At 40.4% G+C, this 20737-nt stretch overlaps 2 protein-coding genes across 3 annotated transcripts in view; both read left to right on the top strand.

The window, feature by feature from the left end:
* slc8a3 (solute carrier family 8 member 3) overlaps positions 1–10383 on the top strand; it is a 146053-nt gene extending 135670 nt beyond the window's left edge. For both annotated transcript variants that reach the window (XM_088648820.1, XM_088648819.1), the window contains 2 exons: positions 1821–2093; positions 2573–10383. In XM_088648820.1, coding sequence (XP_088504946.1) covers positions 1821–2093; positions 2573–2949 — 650 coding nt within the window. In that variant the 3' untranslated portion in view covers positions 2950–10383. The remainder of the gene's footprint in view (positions 1–1820; positions 2094–2572) is intronic.
* Positions 10384–18956: 8573 nt separating this feature from the next.
* The window catches only part of map3k9 (mitogen-activated protein kinase kinase kinase 9), a 43597-nt gene continuing 41816 nt past the window's right edge, over positions 18957–20737 (top strand). Inside the window, exon 1 of the mRNA XM_088648818.1 lies at positions 18957–19628. Within this exon, the coding sequence (XP_088504944.1) occupies positions 19214–19628 (415 nt within the window). The 5' untranslated portion in view covers positions 18957–19213. The remainder of the gene's footprint in view (positions 19629–20737) is intronic.

Below are 20737 nucleotides of genomic sequence, written 5' to 3'. Positions count from 1 at the left end.
ATACTAAAAAGAGTTCCCAAGTAGCCTGGTATTCTTCTTTTCACCAAAGCTTTTATCAAGATCTTAGCAATCCTCATATTGCCTTTAATGAAATGGAAATTATATCTCTCCGTTAACCTAGCAGCTTTTTCTAAAATAAATACACTAGACAGACTTCATTCCAAGTCAGATCAAATCAAGTGATTGAGATTTCAGCTTTGTTCAGTTCCACTTTCTACAGCTGTTGTGTTTTTCTGATGGCCAGAGCCTTCATAAACCAGAAGGCATAAGTAGAAACTACATGGAAGTGCATTTAAAACTGAGAACAGGAGGCACGTCTTTACTGAAAGGACTTTAAAATCTGGATGAGATCCTTTGATCAAATAGCTACTGACAAACAAGCTAAATGTGCCAAATTAATTCCTATCATTTATAACTGTCCTTAACTTCTTACAGCTACCCCATGAAATGTTACCCTCAGCTATGGAGTTTGGGATTTGCAATTGATGGTGGATTCTAGTTTATTCTAGGCTTTGTTGATTTTGATGAAATGAAGTATGATTCTTGATTTATTGTATTTCATTATGCTGTATATTTTCTGGAAGCAGCAACAATCACAGTGCCACAGTGCCACTCAGCCAGCTGGTTTCTTTTTCAAACGCACAGAGAGGAAAACACTTCACACAGCCCTCTGAAAGACCAGAGCGTGACACTGAGCCATTTGCAGTTAATGCAGCCGCCATTCTGCTGTGTTTTCAGTACGTTCTAAAGGTGTTCTGGCATACAATTAGGAAGCAGCCAAAGGTTTCCATGGCAACACGCTGAAATAGCAGACTCATGGCTGTCTTTGTGTCTCACAATCAGAAAGTCAGAGGGCTACTAGACACAACATGCAACCACCTCATCTTTAGGTAGACATTTTATTTATTGTCATTTTTTTTTAAAAAAAGCTCCCGAGCAGTATTTCACTTGTTTTACGTTCTATATGACGGCATTTCACTGTATTTCTTTATTTCATACCAAATTTGTATTCCCTTAGATTATTATGTGAAGTAAGAATCATAAAAATATGAGACTGTTTTTATTGGCCTGTAGTTGAGCAATCCAAGAATACCATTAAGCTGTTTCTTAATAAATCTACCAGACGTGTTCAGCATCATGTCTGTGCAGTTTGTTCCAGATCGCCATGACTGTCTTTGTAAATCTGTGTGACCCTCCTACATTCTAAATGGACCTAAACTTAGTTTCCACCAAGGTGAGGCAGCCAGCTTTCTGCACAGCTAGTGGTGCCTCTGTCTCCACTGAATCGGCCCCCATCTTCCAAGCTTTTTTGTGATTTTTCAGTGACACTTACATCACCATGGCAGGTACAGTGGTTCTCCTTGCTGTTTCATATACATACCTCCTAGGTTATGGGTTCTAATACACCCTTAGCACCAGTCTGTGTGAAGATTGCATGTTCTCCTCATGTACAGTATAGGCTTTCATGGGGAGTGCCAATTTTGCATTGCAGAGGGTTGGCTGTTCTGAATCCTTGTGCTCTGAGCTTATCCATTTCTCCAACACTTAAGAGGGACTTCAGCCTGCAGTCACAGGGACACAGCGGGGCTGTATTGAGCACTATCATGATTCCTATAGAGTTATAGACCTCATGTTTAAAAACTTCCCCACATGAGCAATGACAAGTGTCACTGGCAGCGCACAGTGATTGATGTACAATGCTATATTTCCTGGGACCCTATACTTCCTAACCTCAGGACAAAGGCTGCTGTGATTAACACGGCTGGAGTGACAAAAGATCAATGCAGTTGAGAGATCATCTGTTATTTTTTTTTCTTTAGGCGATGAGGATGAGGAAGACTCTGGAGAGGAGCGCCTGCCCTCCTGCTTCGACTACGTCATGCACTTCCTGACGGTGTTCTGGAAGGTCCTGTTCGCCTGCGTACCGCCCACCGAGTACTGGAACGGCTGGGCCTGCTTCGTTGTGTCCATCATCATCATCGGGCTGCTGACCGCTGTCATCGGAGACCTGGCCTCGCACTTTGGCTGCACCATTGGGCTCAAGGACTCCGTCACGGCTGTAGTCTTTGTGGCTCTCGGCACGTCTGTTCCCGGTAATTTCCTACTGCTTCACTTTTAACATGCAAGGTTTTTATGATATGTATTCCAAGTGTCTTCTAAAAAGAGAACCCGTGTTGGTGTGCAGCTTCAGGGCTGTTTAATAAAGAGATCTGGACTAACCAAACCCAGACAGCTTCTAGGAGATCAACATCTCAGCACACTGTCTTGCACAAGTCCAGGGCCGCTCATCATATCACAATAGCCACATAGCCACTCATAGCCACTCAGCATGTCACAATCAAGCTCGTGACATGTGGGTCTTCTTTACTGCTGTATGTTTTTCATTCTGTCCAATCTGTTTTCATTTTTTATACCTCTTTTCAAAGCGGTCACAGAGAGCTTTACAAGTTTTAAAACAGAACAGGGGGTGTCCTCGTACCAGACGCCTACAAAACCGAGCCCTCTGTAAGAACCCCCAAGACAAATCTGATGTGTTTAACCAACCCTGCCCTCTGGTGCCTCTCTCTTGCAGATACCTTCGCCAGCAAGGTGGCCGCCGTGCAGGACACGTACGCCGACGCCTCCATCGGCAACGTGACAGGCAGCAACGCGGTCAATGTGTTCCTGGGCATCGGGCTGGCCTGGTCGGTGGCGGCCATCTACTGGTACACGCAGGGGAAGGAGTTTGAGGTGCAGGCGGGCTCCCTGGCCTTCTCCGTCACGCTCTTCACCATCTTCGCCTTCCTGTGCATCACCGTGCTGCTGTACCGCCGCAGGCCACACATAGGGGGCGAGCTGGGGGGGCCACGCAACCACAGACTCGCCACCTCCGGATTCTTTGTCAGCCTCTGGCTCCTGTACATCCTCTTCTCGGGGCTGGAGGCCTACTGTCATATACAGGGCTTTTAAAAGAAGGGCAGCTTTTCGGGAGGAGGCGAGGGAGAGGGGGCGCTAGGCCTCTCTTCAGGCCCCCTCACTTGGACACCCTGAATTCTAGCACAGCCCGCTCTTTGAAAGCACGGTGAGATACGTAGCAGATCGCAGTTCGTCACCATTCAGAGGGGATCAGAGAAGAATATAAGGCAACCCCACTCCATCCCTGGAGTTTGGAGGGATGGGGGAGGGGAAGGGGGGAGACCACTTGCATAACAGTAGTAGTTGTAAGTCAAAGAAAGGAAATGGGAAAAATAAATAAATCAATTTAAAAAAACGGGTTTCAGGTGAAGAATAAAGTCCTAACACAGGCATCTGTGAAACCAGAAGTCTATTTTTCTTCAACAGCTGACAAGAGGTGTTTTTTCTAATGAAGTATTTTAAAAAAAAGACAAAAAAAACAACAAAAAAATAGATGAAAATCAACTATTTTCTGAGCTGCAAGCGAGTATAAGGTTAAGAATAGTAATTCAGGAATAACAAAAAAACATGGAGCTAATCGGGTGTTGGACAGATGACGGATGAACGGATTTGGTTCATTGTCTCTCTTTTTCGTTTAAAAGATGGTCTTGGGATTCTCGAATTCAGAAAGCAGAAGAGATCTGGGGCATGATGCCACTCGTCAGTAAAACAACCGGGAAAAAATAAACTGCCTAGGATAAGACTTCCTATATATATATTTCCATACTTTCTGTATATTTTGAATATTTGTTTCAATGTGTTTACATACAACTCAGAAGGTGGAGGATCGCTATGGGTTTGAGATTTTATCACTGAGCTCCTTGCATGGCTTATTGCTGTGACCAGTAGAGACTGGCTGTAGGGGTACAAACTGCAGTTCACGGTTACAAGCATCTTGCTCCAGATATCATGAGCTTTTAAGCCAAGTGTGGAACAGCATCTTCTTTTTGTTTTTTTTTTCCCCCTCTTGTGATATCTGGGATTTATCATAAGCTCACTTACAGCAGTTTAGTACAGAAACGAAAGAGATTGACTGTCTGATGTTTTGATTCCTGTGTTCAGAAAATTCAGAGTGTTTTACTATGTAATTTCTGTGATTCAGAATTGACTAATGTTCTTAACCTCAGCACAGGGACTTGATTCAGGTTGGCTGTAAGTGATAGGTAGTCCAAAGAAGTTTATTTTATTGAGGTGAATGAATCTTGAAGTACCATGTGAAATATGCAAAAAGACCCAGACTTTTGCATCAGCTGCTGGTTTTAAATGATTTATTCGTTTAATTTTTCCCCAACCTATGTTTATTAGAAAATCAAAAAGAATGAAACTGGCTCCCTTATGCTAGCTTGTCTTCTCTGCTGTGGTTTGTAAACTGCAAGGTTATTATAGATGGGGGGAGTTTGATGGTATATTTTTCTGTGAATTTTATCTGAGAAAAAAAAGACAGAGCCCAGTTCCTACATTTTCAGATTAATGGGAGAACTTGATTTGATTTCATTTCAGTCCATCCCTTTATAAACAGTATGTGAATGCATGCATTCAACACTTGGAGAAGGGACTACATTTGCAAAGAGAAAAATTGCCAGGATAAGAGGAAACATGCTTTAAAATGCCTGCTCTTTCCTTCTGGGACTAAAGTAGTTACACAACACACGAGTTCGAAGGTTAACTGTTTAGGTTATGTCAAGTTCTCTGTGTTGAAAAGTTATATTTTCAAACTAGGCAAATGGGCCTGATTTCAAAAGTAGTGTTACCACCTTTTTGGCAGAAGTGTTATCTTCTTCTAGACTGATCACATAAGAAGCTACTGTAAGCAAGACTGAGAGACTTCAAACACTCTGGTTCTCACTGCTGGTCTTCGGGAATCCCTGTGCCTTCTGTAGGTTTTTTCTCCGGCCACATTCTTAATTGAAAACAAACTAATTTCAGTGTATTATTGAAAACAAACTAATTTCAGTGTATTATTTTAGCTTTGTTTTTAATTTTTCTTTGAAGCTCTGAACATACTATATGCACATTGTGCTTGGTACCTCCCTTCCCAAGTTTTAGGACTGCCCTTATTCAAAGTGTGTCATCTGAACATCTCACCTATTGGACCAAAACAAAAGGTAAAAACAAACACTCATTGTGTGAGTGTCAGATACAGTTTCATTCCCACCTGTATCTATTGTATTTTCCCAAATTGCTCACCTTTTAAGAAATTGTTCATCAGAAATAAAGAAGCAAATAGCCCACTACCGTAGATTGACGTCCTGTCCAGGGAGAATTCCACCTTGCGCCCAGTGCTCATTGGGATAGGCTCTAGGCCACTGTGATCCTGATTTGTTATGGAAAGCGATGATGGAGATGATAATTAGCAATTTGACATTAGACTTGTTGTTGGAAATACTAATATATTATCTATGAAATACACATATACTATATACTGTATTACACATTATAGTAATATACTATACTGTATAATCCATGCATTAACTGTCATTCCATCCAGGATAGGAGTATTGTGCTCTCTGACCTTCTCAGTGCTATAGAAACCTGGATGTGATCTGACCCAATAACCTGTTGTAGCTCTGGTGTGGACTCTACCTTTGCCTTACTGTACTCTGTACTAGTGAAACTAAGTTCTGGTTCTGGGTAGCCTGCCTGTGTAATGTTGTTCACACAGCTGACTTCTTAATCACTGGCTAATTTACTACCGTTTTCTATCTGAGGCCATTTTTAAATTGTGCTTTCAGCTCTTTGATTGATTGCGATTTGTAATTGGAATGAACCCTGCTTTATGTTGATTATTGAGTTCATGACTGCCATCATCCAGGTGTGCTACAGTAACTGAAAACAATGCAATAACCATAAACAAATGGACATACAGTTCGAAGAAGAAAAAACAATATGTGTGATACAGTGTCATTCCTGCCTGTGTCTATTCATTATCTATTGATTGCCTGTTTATTTAGAAACAAGGGAGTAATTTCTGAATTAGCAAGTTAGGGAGAGTCTGCATCAAGTTCTGTGTACTGATGTTGTTGGGAATAATGCACTCTTACTATGATATTTTGTAAACCAAAGACTGAGTGCAGAAAAAGTCATTACCAGCAAATAGATCAGTTCCAATCACCAATTAGCACTGGTGCCCATTGAGAATAAAACCCTACAGATTCAGGGCCTCTTCAGGACCAGGACTGAGAACCACTGCTCTCTACTAAAGGCTATTTTTGCTAACAAGGATTATAATGTAGAAAAAAGTGCCAGTGTTCTGGTCCAGAATTGCCAAACCAATGTCTCAGTATGGTGACAGGGGATACTGTGCTCTTTCATAATTAAATCTCATGGCACAGTTCATAAATGTACAGTAGGGGTGTTAACTCCAATGTACTGACTGAATTCCATTTTGGGCTTGCACCATCCTTAATTTCCCCTTTAATTTCATTCTTAAAGCAATTTCTTACTTTTCTATCTGATCTGTGTATTGGGGCTGAATGGCTGCCACACATCACCCAGTTGGGTGCTGCATTTTAGTATTGGATATAGTTGATTGCTTTCTATATTCAAAGCACTTTATAATCCTTTTAGAATGAAAAGTGCTACAGTATATACAGTGCTTAATTGTCATGAAAGGCCATCATTTTTTCCATGTGTATGTAGGTGTCTGTTTATTATGGCATATTCCTGACTTGATCATGTCTTCAGATTTAATTCTTCAAAAAATCTATTTGTGTTTCATGAACTTGCTTGCAGGCTGTGAGCATGTCCCTAAGACAGCGAATAATTCCACCATGCCAAAAGACCAGGTCTTTTGCCAAGGGGGGGTGATTCCTGTTCTTTCATTAAAAACCAAAACTTTTACTAAAGTGAAAAGCACCAACAGACTATTATAGAGCATGTTATGATGAAGATGAGCGATGGCTTCAAAATCATCAATTCTTGCTGCATTACCAGATGCGCTTCTATGAGGCCATTGGAATGCGACACATTTGTATAGCTGTAATAGTATAAAATATCACATCTCATTAACTGAGAATTACAAGAAAGATCTGGATAACTCAAATTACAGAATGGCACACCAAGTCATAACGTCCGCCTATCTGATTAAAACAAGTTATTTTGTGTCTAAGATGAGCAAGGGAAAAAAATGCTGAAGACTACAATAAGTTTTCACTCAGTAAATAAGAACATCATTAATTAAGATTGGTTGCAAATGATAGAAGGCCCTTCAGTCCATCTAACCTGCCCCTTAGTTAGTAGCTAACTGATCTAATGTTCTCCTTCAGCTGTTACAAATTAGCTTCACAAAGATGGCTGGGTAACTTGTTACATAATCCCACAACCCTTTAGGTAAAGAAGTGTGTCCTGTACTTGGTTTTAAATGCACTTCAGCTAGTACCCTGTACAGTAGGTCTTAGGTGATGTTCACTTCACAGATGAGCGTTCAGAAGAGAGCCTGTGGATTGATGTGTGATGTATAGAGTCATCAGTGCATGGACTGGAAATAAGGCTCAGTCACCTTGGATGCAGGGTGTGTGGTGGGAAACCCCCTGAGAGCTTTCAAGGGGAGAAGCCACAGTCACTCTCACTGGAAAATCTGAGGACCCATAGTGATTCTCTACCAGAAAGCCAGCTTCTGTGTTCCTCCTTGTCCTTCTGTTCTGTCCCTGGTCCCCCAATCTTGTTCTTTTTCTTTTTCTTCTCCTGATAAGTGGTTCTGTAAATACGTTTCTGGCCAATGCTGAAATGAGTCACTTTGTGGAAGGGAAGGGCATGGGGGTGTGGCTTTCATTTGTGTTTGTGGCGGGAGGTGGGGCCTCAATGTTTTCCTCTTAACAAGCTTTGAAATGGTCTTAAACTGCCATTAATGGACAAATGGGGCTAGGGAATGATAAAGGGGCTCCTTAATGTTTATACATTGTCCATCTTTATTATATACTGCCGTCTCTGTAACACCACTTTTACATATCAACAAGATTACTTCAGCAAATTTCTGTGTACAGTTGGCTCTCTTTGTACTGCTTTCTTTAAAACACCACTTCTGGTTATGAGCAGCATTACTGACTGTCCCAGACTTGGTGGTTTGCAGAGGTAGGACACAGTGAAATTCTGTTCTGTGGCCTTTGACTAGACATGCTTTGAGGTATTGTCACATGTCAGTCCCTGAACCTTTGCTTAAACTGACAGATGTCACTGAAAGGAAGCAACACCAACTTAACAATGATAAGCTGATTTCTAGGGGAGATTCTGCGTCTGCTTTTGCTTCAATCTGTGTGATGTTTTCAGTACTGCTGCAGGGCCTGGTAAATTTTCACATTTTTATTAATTTAAATGCTGATTTCCTATGTTGCTGTACCAATTTATATGCACTTATATTGCAAGAACTGCACGTATGTATTTATATAACAGTGCAATGGAGGCATAAAGCCAACAGGTGGATGTAATTATGAATAGACACCCAATTATAAGGAACAGGAAAAAGTGCTGCTTGTGTTTTAATACAGAGAGGATTCAGATGGTGTGTATTACTAGCAACGCACTTGCTTTACAACGCCACACATATCAAGCAAGTGAAATTTAGTTTTTTTTTAGCATTTTGCCTACTTACAATTCACAGAGGAGGTCTATACTTCAGTTTTATTTAAAAATTAACTTCATATCTGTGGCTAGTCTGTTACTGAAACCAACAAGAACATTATAATGCAGGACAATTTGTAAAGTCTTACCTCTTTTTAAGTGATATTTGTTGGTTTTAATAAGGTGTGCAAGAAGTACAGTAACATAGCAAGTCCTGAATGCCTTGTCAATGGTCACCTGACACCACTGGCAGGACAGTATATACATATACTGCATTTATACGACCCACCCAAGCGGGTTATTTTAAAACAAAATACCATCTCTCATTCCTTTCCTGACAGGAAAGAAAAAGAAGAACAAAATTATGTATCTTATGAAATACAAAAGGGGCACATTTAAAGTATTATTTTCTTTATACTGAAAAGGCTAAAAAATAAGTATCTGTTATGGTTGACATACAGTATATATATCATTTATTTTTCCTTGACTGTTTCTTTTACTTTGACATACTAACAGATATGGATCGAGCAAATGTTTCTACTGTGAGAGCCAATGGAAGTTGTACTGAGACCTGCTATGCCCTCACAGTATCTCACTCAAGTGTGCTCACTTCAACAGCCTCGGTGTCCTTAGAGTTTCCCACCTGTTTCTGTACGCGCAGCTTTCACTTTAAGTGGTACTATTTAAACTGTAGAGTGCTGGTAATGTTTCTATTTTGTTTATCGTCTTGAAACAAAAAAAAATGAAAGAAAGAAATGAAAAAAATCTAATACTAAGCTGATGTTCTATTTTGTTAGTAAAAGAAAATGTGTTTGATGTGGGAGGGGGTTACAAAACTCTTGAGTACTGGGTGACACTGCTGTGTAAGTAAAGAAATGATTCAACTTTGCACGCTGCTACCACAAAGCTATGAATTTTGTTGATAGCCCTTGGCATAACGCACCAATGACAATGGAGCTCACTGTGTCCCTTTTGGGTGCAGATTTTGAATTTTTTTTAGACTTTTTTTCCTCTTAAACACCCACAGTCCACTATGCCTTGTCAGCTTTACCTAGTGCATTTCTTTTTTTTATATACCTTTCACTCATTTTTCATCCAAGTGAACACAGACCCTTCCCAGAATTCCCTGCAGGATATACTTCCCAATTGAGTTTTGCTGGGAGGTTGGCTTGAACACCAGGAATGTTTTCCTTAGGCTTCCAGCAAGTATACACAGGCAACGAGTAATAAAAAGAAGGCCTTGTGGAAAAGGCTGAAAAACAGTTTGAATATGGAAAATGTACTGTATATATGATCCAGCCATTTCTTTACTCACGCAATGTTCAGCAAGGGTATTCAGAGAATTGGTCCATTTACTTTCAGTCACAGATTGGTCATAAAACAGATCAGATGTATAAAAAAAAGTTTATTGGAGTAAAAGGTACCTTGTAACACTGAGCAGAAGATTAGTGTTTGTCTTTATTGACTCATCTTTTGTGGAGGATAACTCGCACTCACATGAATTGCAAAAGGTACTGTAAACAGCTGTTCTGATGCAACATACCATCTTTAAGTGGGTTTTGAAGGAGTCAAACTCAAACGTGCTACTAACGTTAATCAGTTGAGACCCCATGGGAACAGAAATTTGTTTTGTTTTGCAAATGTGTGAAATTTTTTATGAAACAAACACAGGGATCTATCTCTAATTCCATGAAAATCTTGATCTTCTATCTCCAAGCTCAATGCGTGGTCTTTTGGGCTGTAACCAGGCTTGATTATTTTTAACCTGTCATCTTGTTTTTAAGAACAGGCAAATTAACAACAACAACACACACAATGTTTTGGGAAAAAGTACACAGCACATACTGTACTTCATATGTTGTCAAAGAAGTATTAAAGTGAACAGTTTCAGAAGTGTGGCTGTGGGGAATTGGTTACAGATGAAAAGTTGCAGAACATCAATATAAAGGATACATACATGGAAATACATGCACAACCTGTCCGTTAACAGCAAATTATATATTTCTGTGTTTTTCCACGAAAATATTTTGATAACCTACATGTCTCTCATCGTAGAGCTGTAGGCAGGCATGCAACAAAGTAGTTAAGCAGTTTAAACCATCCATCCATTTTCTAACTGATTCTTCCCATTCAGGGTCACAAGGGAGCCAGAGCCTGTCCCAGCAAGCAACAAGCACAAGGCAGGGTACACCAGTCCATTGCAGGGCATTAACCCAGATACAAACATGCACACCCCTAGGACTAATTGTTCCTAAAGCCAATTAACTTACCAGTATGTCTTTGGACTGTGGGAGGAAACTGGAGCTCTTGGAGGAAGCCCACATGAACACAGGGAGAACATACAAACTCCACACAGATAGCACCCCAGGAATTGAACCCAGGAGCCCAGCACTGTGCGACAGTAATGCCAACCTGTGACTAAACCAGATAATTGTAATCTCTGCAACATGGGAAAGGTTAACCAAAACTAAGCATATGAACAGGCTTTTCAAACTACTCGGGACTAGGAACTAGGGACTGGACTAGAAAAGGCTATGTTTTAGTAGAGTATACTCACTTCCACTAATGGTATGTTTCAAAATTCACAATTAGAACCACAAATGCAGCACAAAATAGAGAGTTAAGATATCTGTCACAAAGCTTGTCCTGATAAAGATTATGGTATTTTAATTGAGAAGCATTTTCCAGTGAAGGAAGCAGTGTGTTTAAGAGCAGAGGTTTGTTTTAATCAGGACTCCTGTAGGATCATCAGAGACTGTCCAGAGAAACCAGAAAACCTTTCACCCTGGAGGCTTTTTGTAATGTTTTTTTTAATTCACGCTTGTTGATTGGAAAGTCACTGAATAAAAGCCTCTATCCATTTCTACGGCAGCTGTGACACTGCATCTGCAGCCCAGAGGTGGCAGCTGGGACATCAAGCTGAGTTGTACTGTGTGCCAGCAGCACAAAATTAGTTCTCGAACACCTATAGGGAACTAATGGTGTTAATTCCAGCCAAATTCACATTGAACATCATGGGGCTGATCATTTAATTAGCTAAAGAAAGTGAACACTTCAATTCTGTCCTGAAAAAACATAGCTATTACACCATGAATGGAGTATGTTTATTTTATATGTCATTAATTTTAAAACCACAAAGCTGCACTTGCATAGTACATTCAAAAACCCCAGTAAAAACTGGAGATACCTTGTAATGTTATTTTGCCAATAGGAGTCAGATAAAAGTGATTTGACTTGCAGAGGTTTGAAAAATTGATTAATCAGCACTTTTCAGTGAGGCTGCACTTGGCATTACTGATGCTACCTTTTGGATAGCATGGCATCATTCATTCACAGTCCGGTGTTGCATATAGTACTGTATGTCTGTTACAAAGCAATCAATGCAGATTGGTCTGCAACAAACATTGATGACACATTCTGCCATAGTCTTAGCTTTGTTATATTCCCTTTAAATTGGAAAAAAAAAGACAATGACCAGGTGGTAAGCAGTCAAGGGGGAACTTAACTCAACACTCCTGAGCTGAATGCTGATAACTACAGGGCTGGCTGTGGGCTGCTGTATTAATAGTGAGTGTTGGTGGCAACTGCGTCTGCCCTCTTGTTGACACACTGTTTCATTTCTAGATTCTCAATCAGGGGTTGCAATATTGGTCCTTGGGGACCCCTGTGTCTGCTGACTATTGTTCCACCTGAGCCCTTAATCACAGGTTGCTAATTGTTGCATCTACTGATCTGCTTACTGGTTTAGACTTTTTCTCCACGCAATTTTTTATTTAAAAAATATCCTAGTTACACAACATTATTTTCAACACCCTTAGAACACAGAACCTTACGCAGTCTATAATCAACTTGCTAATGAAGAATTTTCTCCTCTATCTCTGACTGAACAGTTGTTAATATGCGAACATAACTGTTTTTCCTTCTGTTCGAGTCCAGTTGTTGATAGTTGAGCTCACACATCTGAATGAGGAAGTCCTGAAACTCACTAATTAGCACACAAGCCATACCAATCACAAATCTCTGCTCTAGAAAGAACTGAAATCAAACTGAAAATAAGGCCTCAGCTTTTGAAAATGATGATGTGAAAGACAGATAACCCTTCATTCAAGAAACCTTTGCAGTAGTGCAGTAATCAATGGCTTATACTGTCTTCGTGTATCCACGCAGCCCGATTATCCACCTCGATGGGGATTTCAGTCATGCATTACACTCTTGTCTCTTCCTTCTCCATTTTAATACACAATGCTGTCTTTGTAATTCTTCTCTCAGCCCTGCTGGACATTTATGCACATTTCTTAAAACCAGCTTTGCAGGCAAGGTTAATTTGAAACTCAATATTAGAACACTGCTCAAGTTCAAATGGTTACAACTATGTAGAACTGAAAGCGGTTTCTCTCTAGTCAACCACCTACTGTATGTTTACACACTTCCACCTGTACTCTTGTCCAATTAATTTTGAGTATAAGAGGACCTGTTGTACTAAAGCAAATGTTCCCAGGTGTGAATAATCAGACCAATAAAGAAAGTGAAGGTTTAAATGTCATGAGAAATCTTTTGGTTTTCCAGGAACTGCATATGACTCTCAATTTCTGTATTATATGAAGTTGCTCAACAAACTAATCGCTCATTTTTCACCAAAAGTCATAATAAGCAGTCAAGTAAATACGCTGTCTCACTGCATTTGATAATTTTCTTGTAGTCCACACTTACACATTATACAGCCTTTCATTTTGCAAGACTCTGTTGTTCATTTTTGGATGAAATAATTGATTAAAACATAAAGGTGCATTTGATCTTGAAAAAATAATGTTGCACTGCACTCAAAGACTCATCTAAACATTTCCCTTGATAGTGTTTAGAGATGATATGGGCAACCGTGTTCCTTGGAGGCCCAGATTCCTATAGGATTCACAGGCATTTTTAAATTCTCAATCTAAAAACAGTTGATTAAATTCTTATTTTAAAAAAAAATCAAAATTACAATCTGAGGAGAGAGCTACAGGGGTCTCAGACCCACCAGGACTGCAGTTTCCCATATGGGGTCTAAAGGGTATCTGTAGTCTAACTTTGTGATTCTCGCCTGACAAGTGGCTCTTTCTACTACAGAGTCATCATCTCATTAACACTTGAACACACTCGACAAACCCTTGTCCATTATCCAATAAGAGAAAGTGGACACTACATGGCAAATATCAGACTCATTTAAGTAGGAAATAATGTAGCAATTTCAATTTTTCTGATGCTTTAAAGCAAGAAGGGAAAGAAAATGATGGTTATAACATCACATTTTTAGGTTTCTACAAATGCTTAATAACTGGTGCTCTAGCTCAACCTAGCCACTAGCTGATGACAGACACGTACAATATCCTTCTGCCTACTTATGTGATTTAAAAGGTTGGATTGTTTATTCTTTGTCTATTTTGTTTTTTACTGTTCAAAATGGAAGATTTTATTTTTATTTCATGGAATTGTGCATGATATAAATCTTTATTTCATTTCATGTCTATTTGGATTTTTTTTCTTTTGGAAGCCAAAATAAAGAAAATGATGGCTTGGAAAAATCATAAGCTGATTAAGGTGACTGATTGACCTAAAAGCAGAGGAACATTTCCTCAAAATATACAAGATACTGTGGCAGCTTTTCCCACATAAATATAAAAAATAATTGGTTATTTCATATGACAACTGTACATGTACTGTAAGTTGTGATTCACCAGACTGCATGAGAGTGACCCAGAACATACGACCAGTGAAACCATGGAGGTCAACAGCAGAAAAAAGGGAAAATCCTACCCTGGTCAAGTCAATCTCCAGACCTGAACCCCAGCGTACATGGGTACTTTACATGCTGAAAACTGAAGTCAGAACATTGCATGAATAAGCAAGAACTCACAGTGGCTGCAGCAGATGCTTGGAAAAGCATCTCAAATGATCATACAGAGATGTTGGGGAGCTCACTGGCTTGCAGACTTCATGCAGTTATTGCCTCAAGGCAAGATGCAACCAAATACTGACTTTTACATTCTACAAATTACTTTTTTATTTAGTCAATGTGTCCCCATACTTATGGTCATTTTAAATCACTGTATGATTTGACACAAAGTATGTTTTTCTAATATGATCAAAAATATGTATTATGTACCCAGAAATAAAGTGTATAATATATTGTGTTTATCATTTATATTTATCTCATGATCACAAATTCACATTGCTTATCCTTAAAGTAAAAATAACAGTTTTGACTTTTCTGCAATAATATTTTTGAATGGCACTGTATGTTTTTCAATATACTACCTTCTGATTTGCTTCATGCAGGGAAAGATTTAGTATGGGGGGGGGAAATGAAATTGTTAAGCCCCAAAGAACATGTACAGTAGGCTTCATTATGCTAAATCTCATATTTTCACAAGAGTAGTGAATGGCTAAAGTCAATACCAGTGAGACTCATCAAGCCAGAGATTATCCTGGTTTCTGAGAGTTGTTCAATGCATTGGGAAATAAGGAAGAGATTACTTGCATGGGAAGTTCAATAAGATAAGAGAGATTTTAAGATCACTTTATTAGCCATATACAATTTCTTGCATTAGGAATTTGTATTTTCACATACCCCAGCTTACTCTCCATGAGACACACAGACAGGGAGAAAGAGGCTTCAGGTCAGAGCGCAGGGTCAGCCATTTATTTATACAGCACCCCTGGCACAGGTGGGGTTAAGGGCCTTGCTCGGGGGCCCAACAGAGTAGGATTCCTCTGCCAGCTGCAGGATTTGAACCAGCAACCTTCCAGCCACAGGCACAGATCCTGTGCCACCACTAAAACACAAAAATCTAATGTACCACCAAAAAAGTGACTCTTAGAAGAAGAGTCAGCCTACATACAAACTCGCTAGTAAGTAGTGGGTGGTGAAAATTATTATTTTACTGCCGTCTTAAAATAGCTTCAGGAAAGGTTCACTTCTCTTTTAATCAATACTGGGTCTACAGTAGTAGCATAAATGGGTGAGACATCCAATAAGAGTAAAGAACACATCAATTTATATTTCCTAGTAAGTCAGCCATCCTTATAATTGCTTTTTTCACAAAAGGCAGCACCATAAGCCATGAAAAGGCACCTTAAAAAGAACATTTAAGAGACAAGTGTGGCTTGCTTTCTAGAGGGAGAGAATCATCTTGCTACAGTAGCTATCCTGCAACATCTGAATATGGAGTGGTGCTAGGTGGAGCCAATGTTCCTGTTTTGAATAAAGGATATCCCCTCTGTATACTCTAGCATGGCTACTTGCCCTGAGACTCTCCCCATCTGCTTTATTGTAGTATGTTATACAACCAGATCTTCAACTGCCATAATGGTCACATTGAGCTAGTTCAAGCAAAATTCTTCCAGGGAGAGAACTGGAATATCCACAGGTTGAATAACCTGTAAAATAGGGAACAGATACAGTAAAAATGATTGGTCTGAATTAGAACTACAATGTCTGATCTGATATTTAAGATGTGTAGAGTTTACTAGATTTGTCTGTGACACTAATCACAGCTGAGCCAGTCATGTGTAAATTTATAATAATTTGTAGACACAGTACGTCTGCCCTGTTTACAGAGATTAATTTATGGGATCCACAGCGATCCCTGGAGAGCGCTTTACACTGTACCACTTACTAACAATGATCGAGAGTCTGTTGTGTCAGCCCCAGGATTCTCAGAACTGGAAAAAAGGCTTGACGTTTTGTTGAACCCTTTTATATTTACTTGTGGTAACTTCTTAATGCGATTTATTTACCAAGTGGCAAATTCATACTTTTGAGGAAAACTACTGCAAAGAGCTGTGATGAAATATCCAGCATGTTTTCCAGAAAATGCTTGAGTGTAGTTGATAAATACATCAAGCTTTATATTGAATACGCTTACTGTAGATACTTAAATGCCCACAGGAAACAAGACAGAGCTGTCTAGCCTCGATTCTGAAGAGCCCTAGATCAGTTAGGCTCAGAAGTCACTGGTTTTCAAAGACGTCACTGGTTTTTAAAGACTGGCAACACCTGCAAACTTTTGGGGAATAAAGCAAGTAAACTGCTAAATTAAGAAAACCCTGATCCTGGAGCCGGGTAGCATGGTGACACAGTGGGTGAAGTTGCTGTCTTGCAACGCTGAGGCTCTGGGGCTCAATTCCAGATGTAAGGATGCTTTCTGCATGGAGTCTGGTCTCCCGGGTTTCCTCTTGGAGCTCCAGTTTACTTCCACACTCAAAAAAATACTGGTAGATTAATTGGCTTCCGGGAAAATTGTCCCTGATGTGAGCGTGTGTATCTCTGTGTCCCCTGCGAATTGTATACTCCCTTGCTCCTGATGTTTGCTGGGATAGGCTCTGGCTCTCTGATCCTGAATTGGATAAAGCAGAGTATTTTTATTTTAATGCTAAACGAGCCTCTAAATGACTTATTTTAGCAAATCACCTGATTGATCAATATGGAGTTGTTTCTTGTGTTTAGAAATCTGTCAGATCCCTAAAGCAGTGTATTTGAAGCAAGTGGGTTTCAAGCACCTATTTCTTTTCAGCATTGGGCTTGCTGTGTTTTATAGTATTACTTGCAGAAGTTTTCATTAGCATTTACTTTGAGTTGTTTGTTGATTCTCTGAGAGAAATGTCTTATGTGTGCTTGGGAAAGACTAAATTTTACTGTTAGATTTTCACAGTTCTAGCTTTAAAAGATATAGATTGACTGTTTCTTATTCATGATAGATAAATCCCATTTGTTTTCACCAGTTGTTTAAAACCTGGGCTCTCCAGTAGTGACATCCACATCTACCCAAGAGAGACTGAGGTATGCAGACATGCTTCTCCTATGCAGCTATCCCCAAGGTCATTGGTCATTTGACACCCTGCAAGATCCACCGAATGAATGAAGAAGGGCACTCTGGGTAATAAGTCCAGAGACTGCTCTATTAACAAAAGGACATAAGAAATGTTGAAAAAGAGTGGATACCAATTTATCATATTTGGTATTTAGTATGATCTCATCCTGCTGTTTCTTGAAAGAAGCCAGAGTATCAGCTTCAACAACATGGCTGGATAATTTGTTCCATACTCTCACAGTGCCTCCTGTTTTCAGTTTTAAATGGCCTACCAAGCCGTTTTCACTTGTGTTATCTAGTTTGGGTTGGACTGTTGATTCTGAAGAAGACCTTGACTTTGTCCATGGCTTTGAGGATTTTGAATACCTCAATCAAGCCACTGTATAGATTTCTTCTCTGATGAAGAAAAACTGCATTCATCCATCCATCCAATTCAGAGTTGCAGGGGGGCGGCACAAGGCAAGATTCACCCTGGATGGATTGCCAGTCCATTGCAGTGTACACACAGCCACAAACATGCACACACTCAATCTCAGGAGCCAATTAACCTACATACCAGATATGGTTTAAAATATTGTGACAACCAACATGTTTGGGGCACTTTGTGAAATCAAGGTTTTGTTTTCCTCATTCATGGAGAAGGTTTGTTTACGTTAAAATTACAGAGAGGCGTGCTACTCATGGAGGAAGTAAAGGCAAGGGAGAAGAACAGAGAGACATGAGGTGTTCTTCAGAAAATCCCAGGCTAATAGAGAAATAGCAGGGGTCTCACAGCTCAGCTATGTTAGAGTAAGAAAAAGTGAGAAAAGGTAAGCCAGAGCAAAAAGAGGAAATATCACAGGAGCAGACCACTCCAGAGGCTGAGTGGATAACTACAATATTTGGTTTTAAGCCTTTCGATGTAGGACATTCATTTCACTTGGGAAATTTATTTGATTGCTTTTCTCTAAATTGATTGGTATGTGAATTCTTAATTGTCCAATTCTGTTAAAGTCTCTCTACGACACCTTTTCTTTTACAGCTCTCAATTCACTAAAAATTCATAGCTATCACTAAGATTAATCAGTACACAACAAACATAAAGTGTTAGACAAAATAGGCGTAGCTGAGAAACATTTAATTCTTTTAGTGAAAAACACTGTGGAAGTTGAGTCAAAATTAGTAAATGTGTATTACACATAAAATAATATTAAATACGATCAGACAAGCGAATAAGAAAGAAGGTCTTGGATGTACATAGAAAAAAAATGACACTTTTATTTGTAATTCTAAAGAATGGTGGAATGACAAGTGGTGTGCTAGAGGGAAGGAGAATAAAAAAACACCCTGTCATATATCGCTAACCTTCAAATATTTTTTTCATGCCAAATCTCGCCGCGATGAAACACCGTTGCTTGGCTCAGGTGCACGCTATGTTTGTGATTGACAGCTGGTGATGCCCAATCAGCGGCCAGGCGTGGTGGATCAACAAGGAGGGGGCAGGCCTGAGCCTGGGAACAAGGTAGGGCGTGCTTGTGATTGAAGGAAGAATTCGCCAATGAAAACCTGAGTCGAGCGATTTGCTGAAAAAGAGAGCCAATGGTGAAAAAAACTGGGCGGGTCATTTGCTGATGGCTTTCAACGATGGATGCAAGCAGAACTGGGCAATAGCAAAGCTGCAATTCCGATACAGAGACTTGCGTTCTTTATTCTGTATGTCCCGGGGAGGACCGAGACCTGAAATCGTGATTAAATGACACGTTTTTTGGAAACACTGCTACGGACTTCTGCAAGCTCTCTGCTTCAGCGGCTTTGTTAAGGGTACTGACCCTTGTGTCCCAAGCCAGGTGTATGAGCCGCCAGGATAATCCAGGCTGCCCCTATGGATCGGTTCAATGGATGCCTTCAAATCCCCTTTTAATAATAACTCAAGTGTCATCGGGTCTGCTGCCCAGCCATCCAACACCGAGATCGCGGCGGAGGCAGAAGCTGTTGCCTGGCCGCAGAGCCCCCAGGATGGCACTGCCGCCGCCCCAGCCTCAGTCCCCGCTGTCTCTGGCTACTGGACGGCCGTCTTTGACTACGATGCTAACGCCGAAGATGAGCTCAGTTTACGGAAGGGGGACGTGGTCGAGGTGCTGTCGAAGGACTCGTTAGTTTCGGGGGATGAGGGCTGGTGGACAGGGATGATAGAAGACCGGGTGGGCATTTTTCCCAGCAACTACGTGAGGAGCGGACACTGCATTTCGAGAAACCTGCAGGGCAAGGATGCGGAGGACTATTCGAACTGCCCCGCACACCCTTTACACCGTACGTACCTTTGCAAAGTATTTGTGATTATTATTACAAAAATGACGTGTCATATCATATCTCGTAATTTCAGTACGTGTAAAACGCGGATGGTGGGTTGCTGTTTCTGCGCCTTTGTTTTTCTAAGTATGGGGTTAAAGCATTCAGCTGTGCAGGGCAAGTCCCATTCGTGCAAGCTGTGAGTTGACCGCACCCAGTTTCATGTCGACATGCTAATAGTAATACGATGAATTGATAAGACTCGCTGCCCAATTGCTTACCGCTTTCACAGCTGATCCCCCTGTCCTCGAGGTACGGAAAGACACGGCTTGTGCGTTCTTGACGCTGTCTTCACCAGCCACCCCATGTGGGCTCGGTCTCCCCCACCCCCCTCAGCCTTTTTTTTGTTCTCGTTTTGCTCTCCAGGCCGTGAAGCTGATGCCCTTGTTCTGCTCCCTAACCCCGCCTTGCTTCGCACCTACGTATCCAAATCCGTAACTCTTTGGTTTAGAATTTGATTTTTCTTGAACAGACCAGCTGCAAAGCTGTTGATTTCCGAGACGTAATGAAACGACAGCTTCAGCTAACACTTGCTCGCCGTCCAGAGGCTATAGAATTCTTGCCTTTCCTTTTAGAGGTTGTACTTGTCCTCAGTGTATTATTGTAGGCTTTCTGGGTCGTTGCTCAGACGCACCTTAGGGGGGGGTTCATTAAGGCTCAGTGAGTTTTCTGCCACCATTGAGGTACAGTGTAAGTGAAGTTCGCTGTTTTTTGTGTATTTTATAGAAATAACAATATTACAGTCACCCCAAAACTAATATTACAGTACCTTTGAGGCATTAATCTGTTTCAGTTTTTGTATTCTAATGAATGCGAAAGGAGAGAAGGTCTTGAGATTCATCTAATAAATGGGTTCAGTTCACTAGTGAATGATGCCCTAACCACCTTGTCTTAATGGGGCATCCTAGTCTTTTTTTGAAGTATTTGACTGTTGAAAAGTAGTTTGTGGGAATTTGTTGTCAGTGATAAGAAATGAAGTTTGTAGTTGCAGATGTGTGCTAGCAGTTTTCCAGGGCTTTTAAGAACAAGCAAGAGATTATTAAAACAGTACAAATAATGATCCTGGTGTA

The sequence above is a fragment of the Lepisosteus platostomus genome, chromosome 10 (genome assembly GCF_059453375.1).
Source record: "Lepisosteus platostomus isolate fLepPlt1 chromosome 10, fLepPlt1.hap1, whole genome shotgun sequence".
NCBI lineage: Eukaryota > Metazoa > Chordata > Actinopteri > Semionotiformes > Lepisosteidae > Lepisosteus > Lepisosteus platostomus.
Note: the sequence above shows the minus strand (reverse complement) of the source record. Positions and strands in the feature narration are given on the sequence as shown.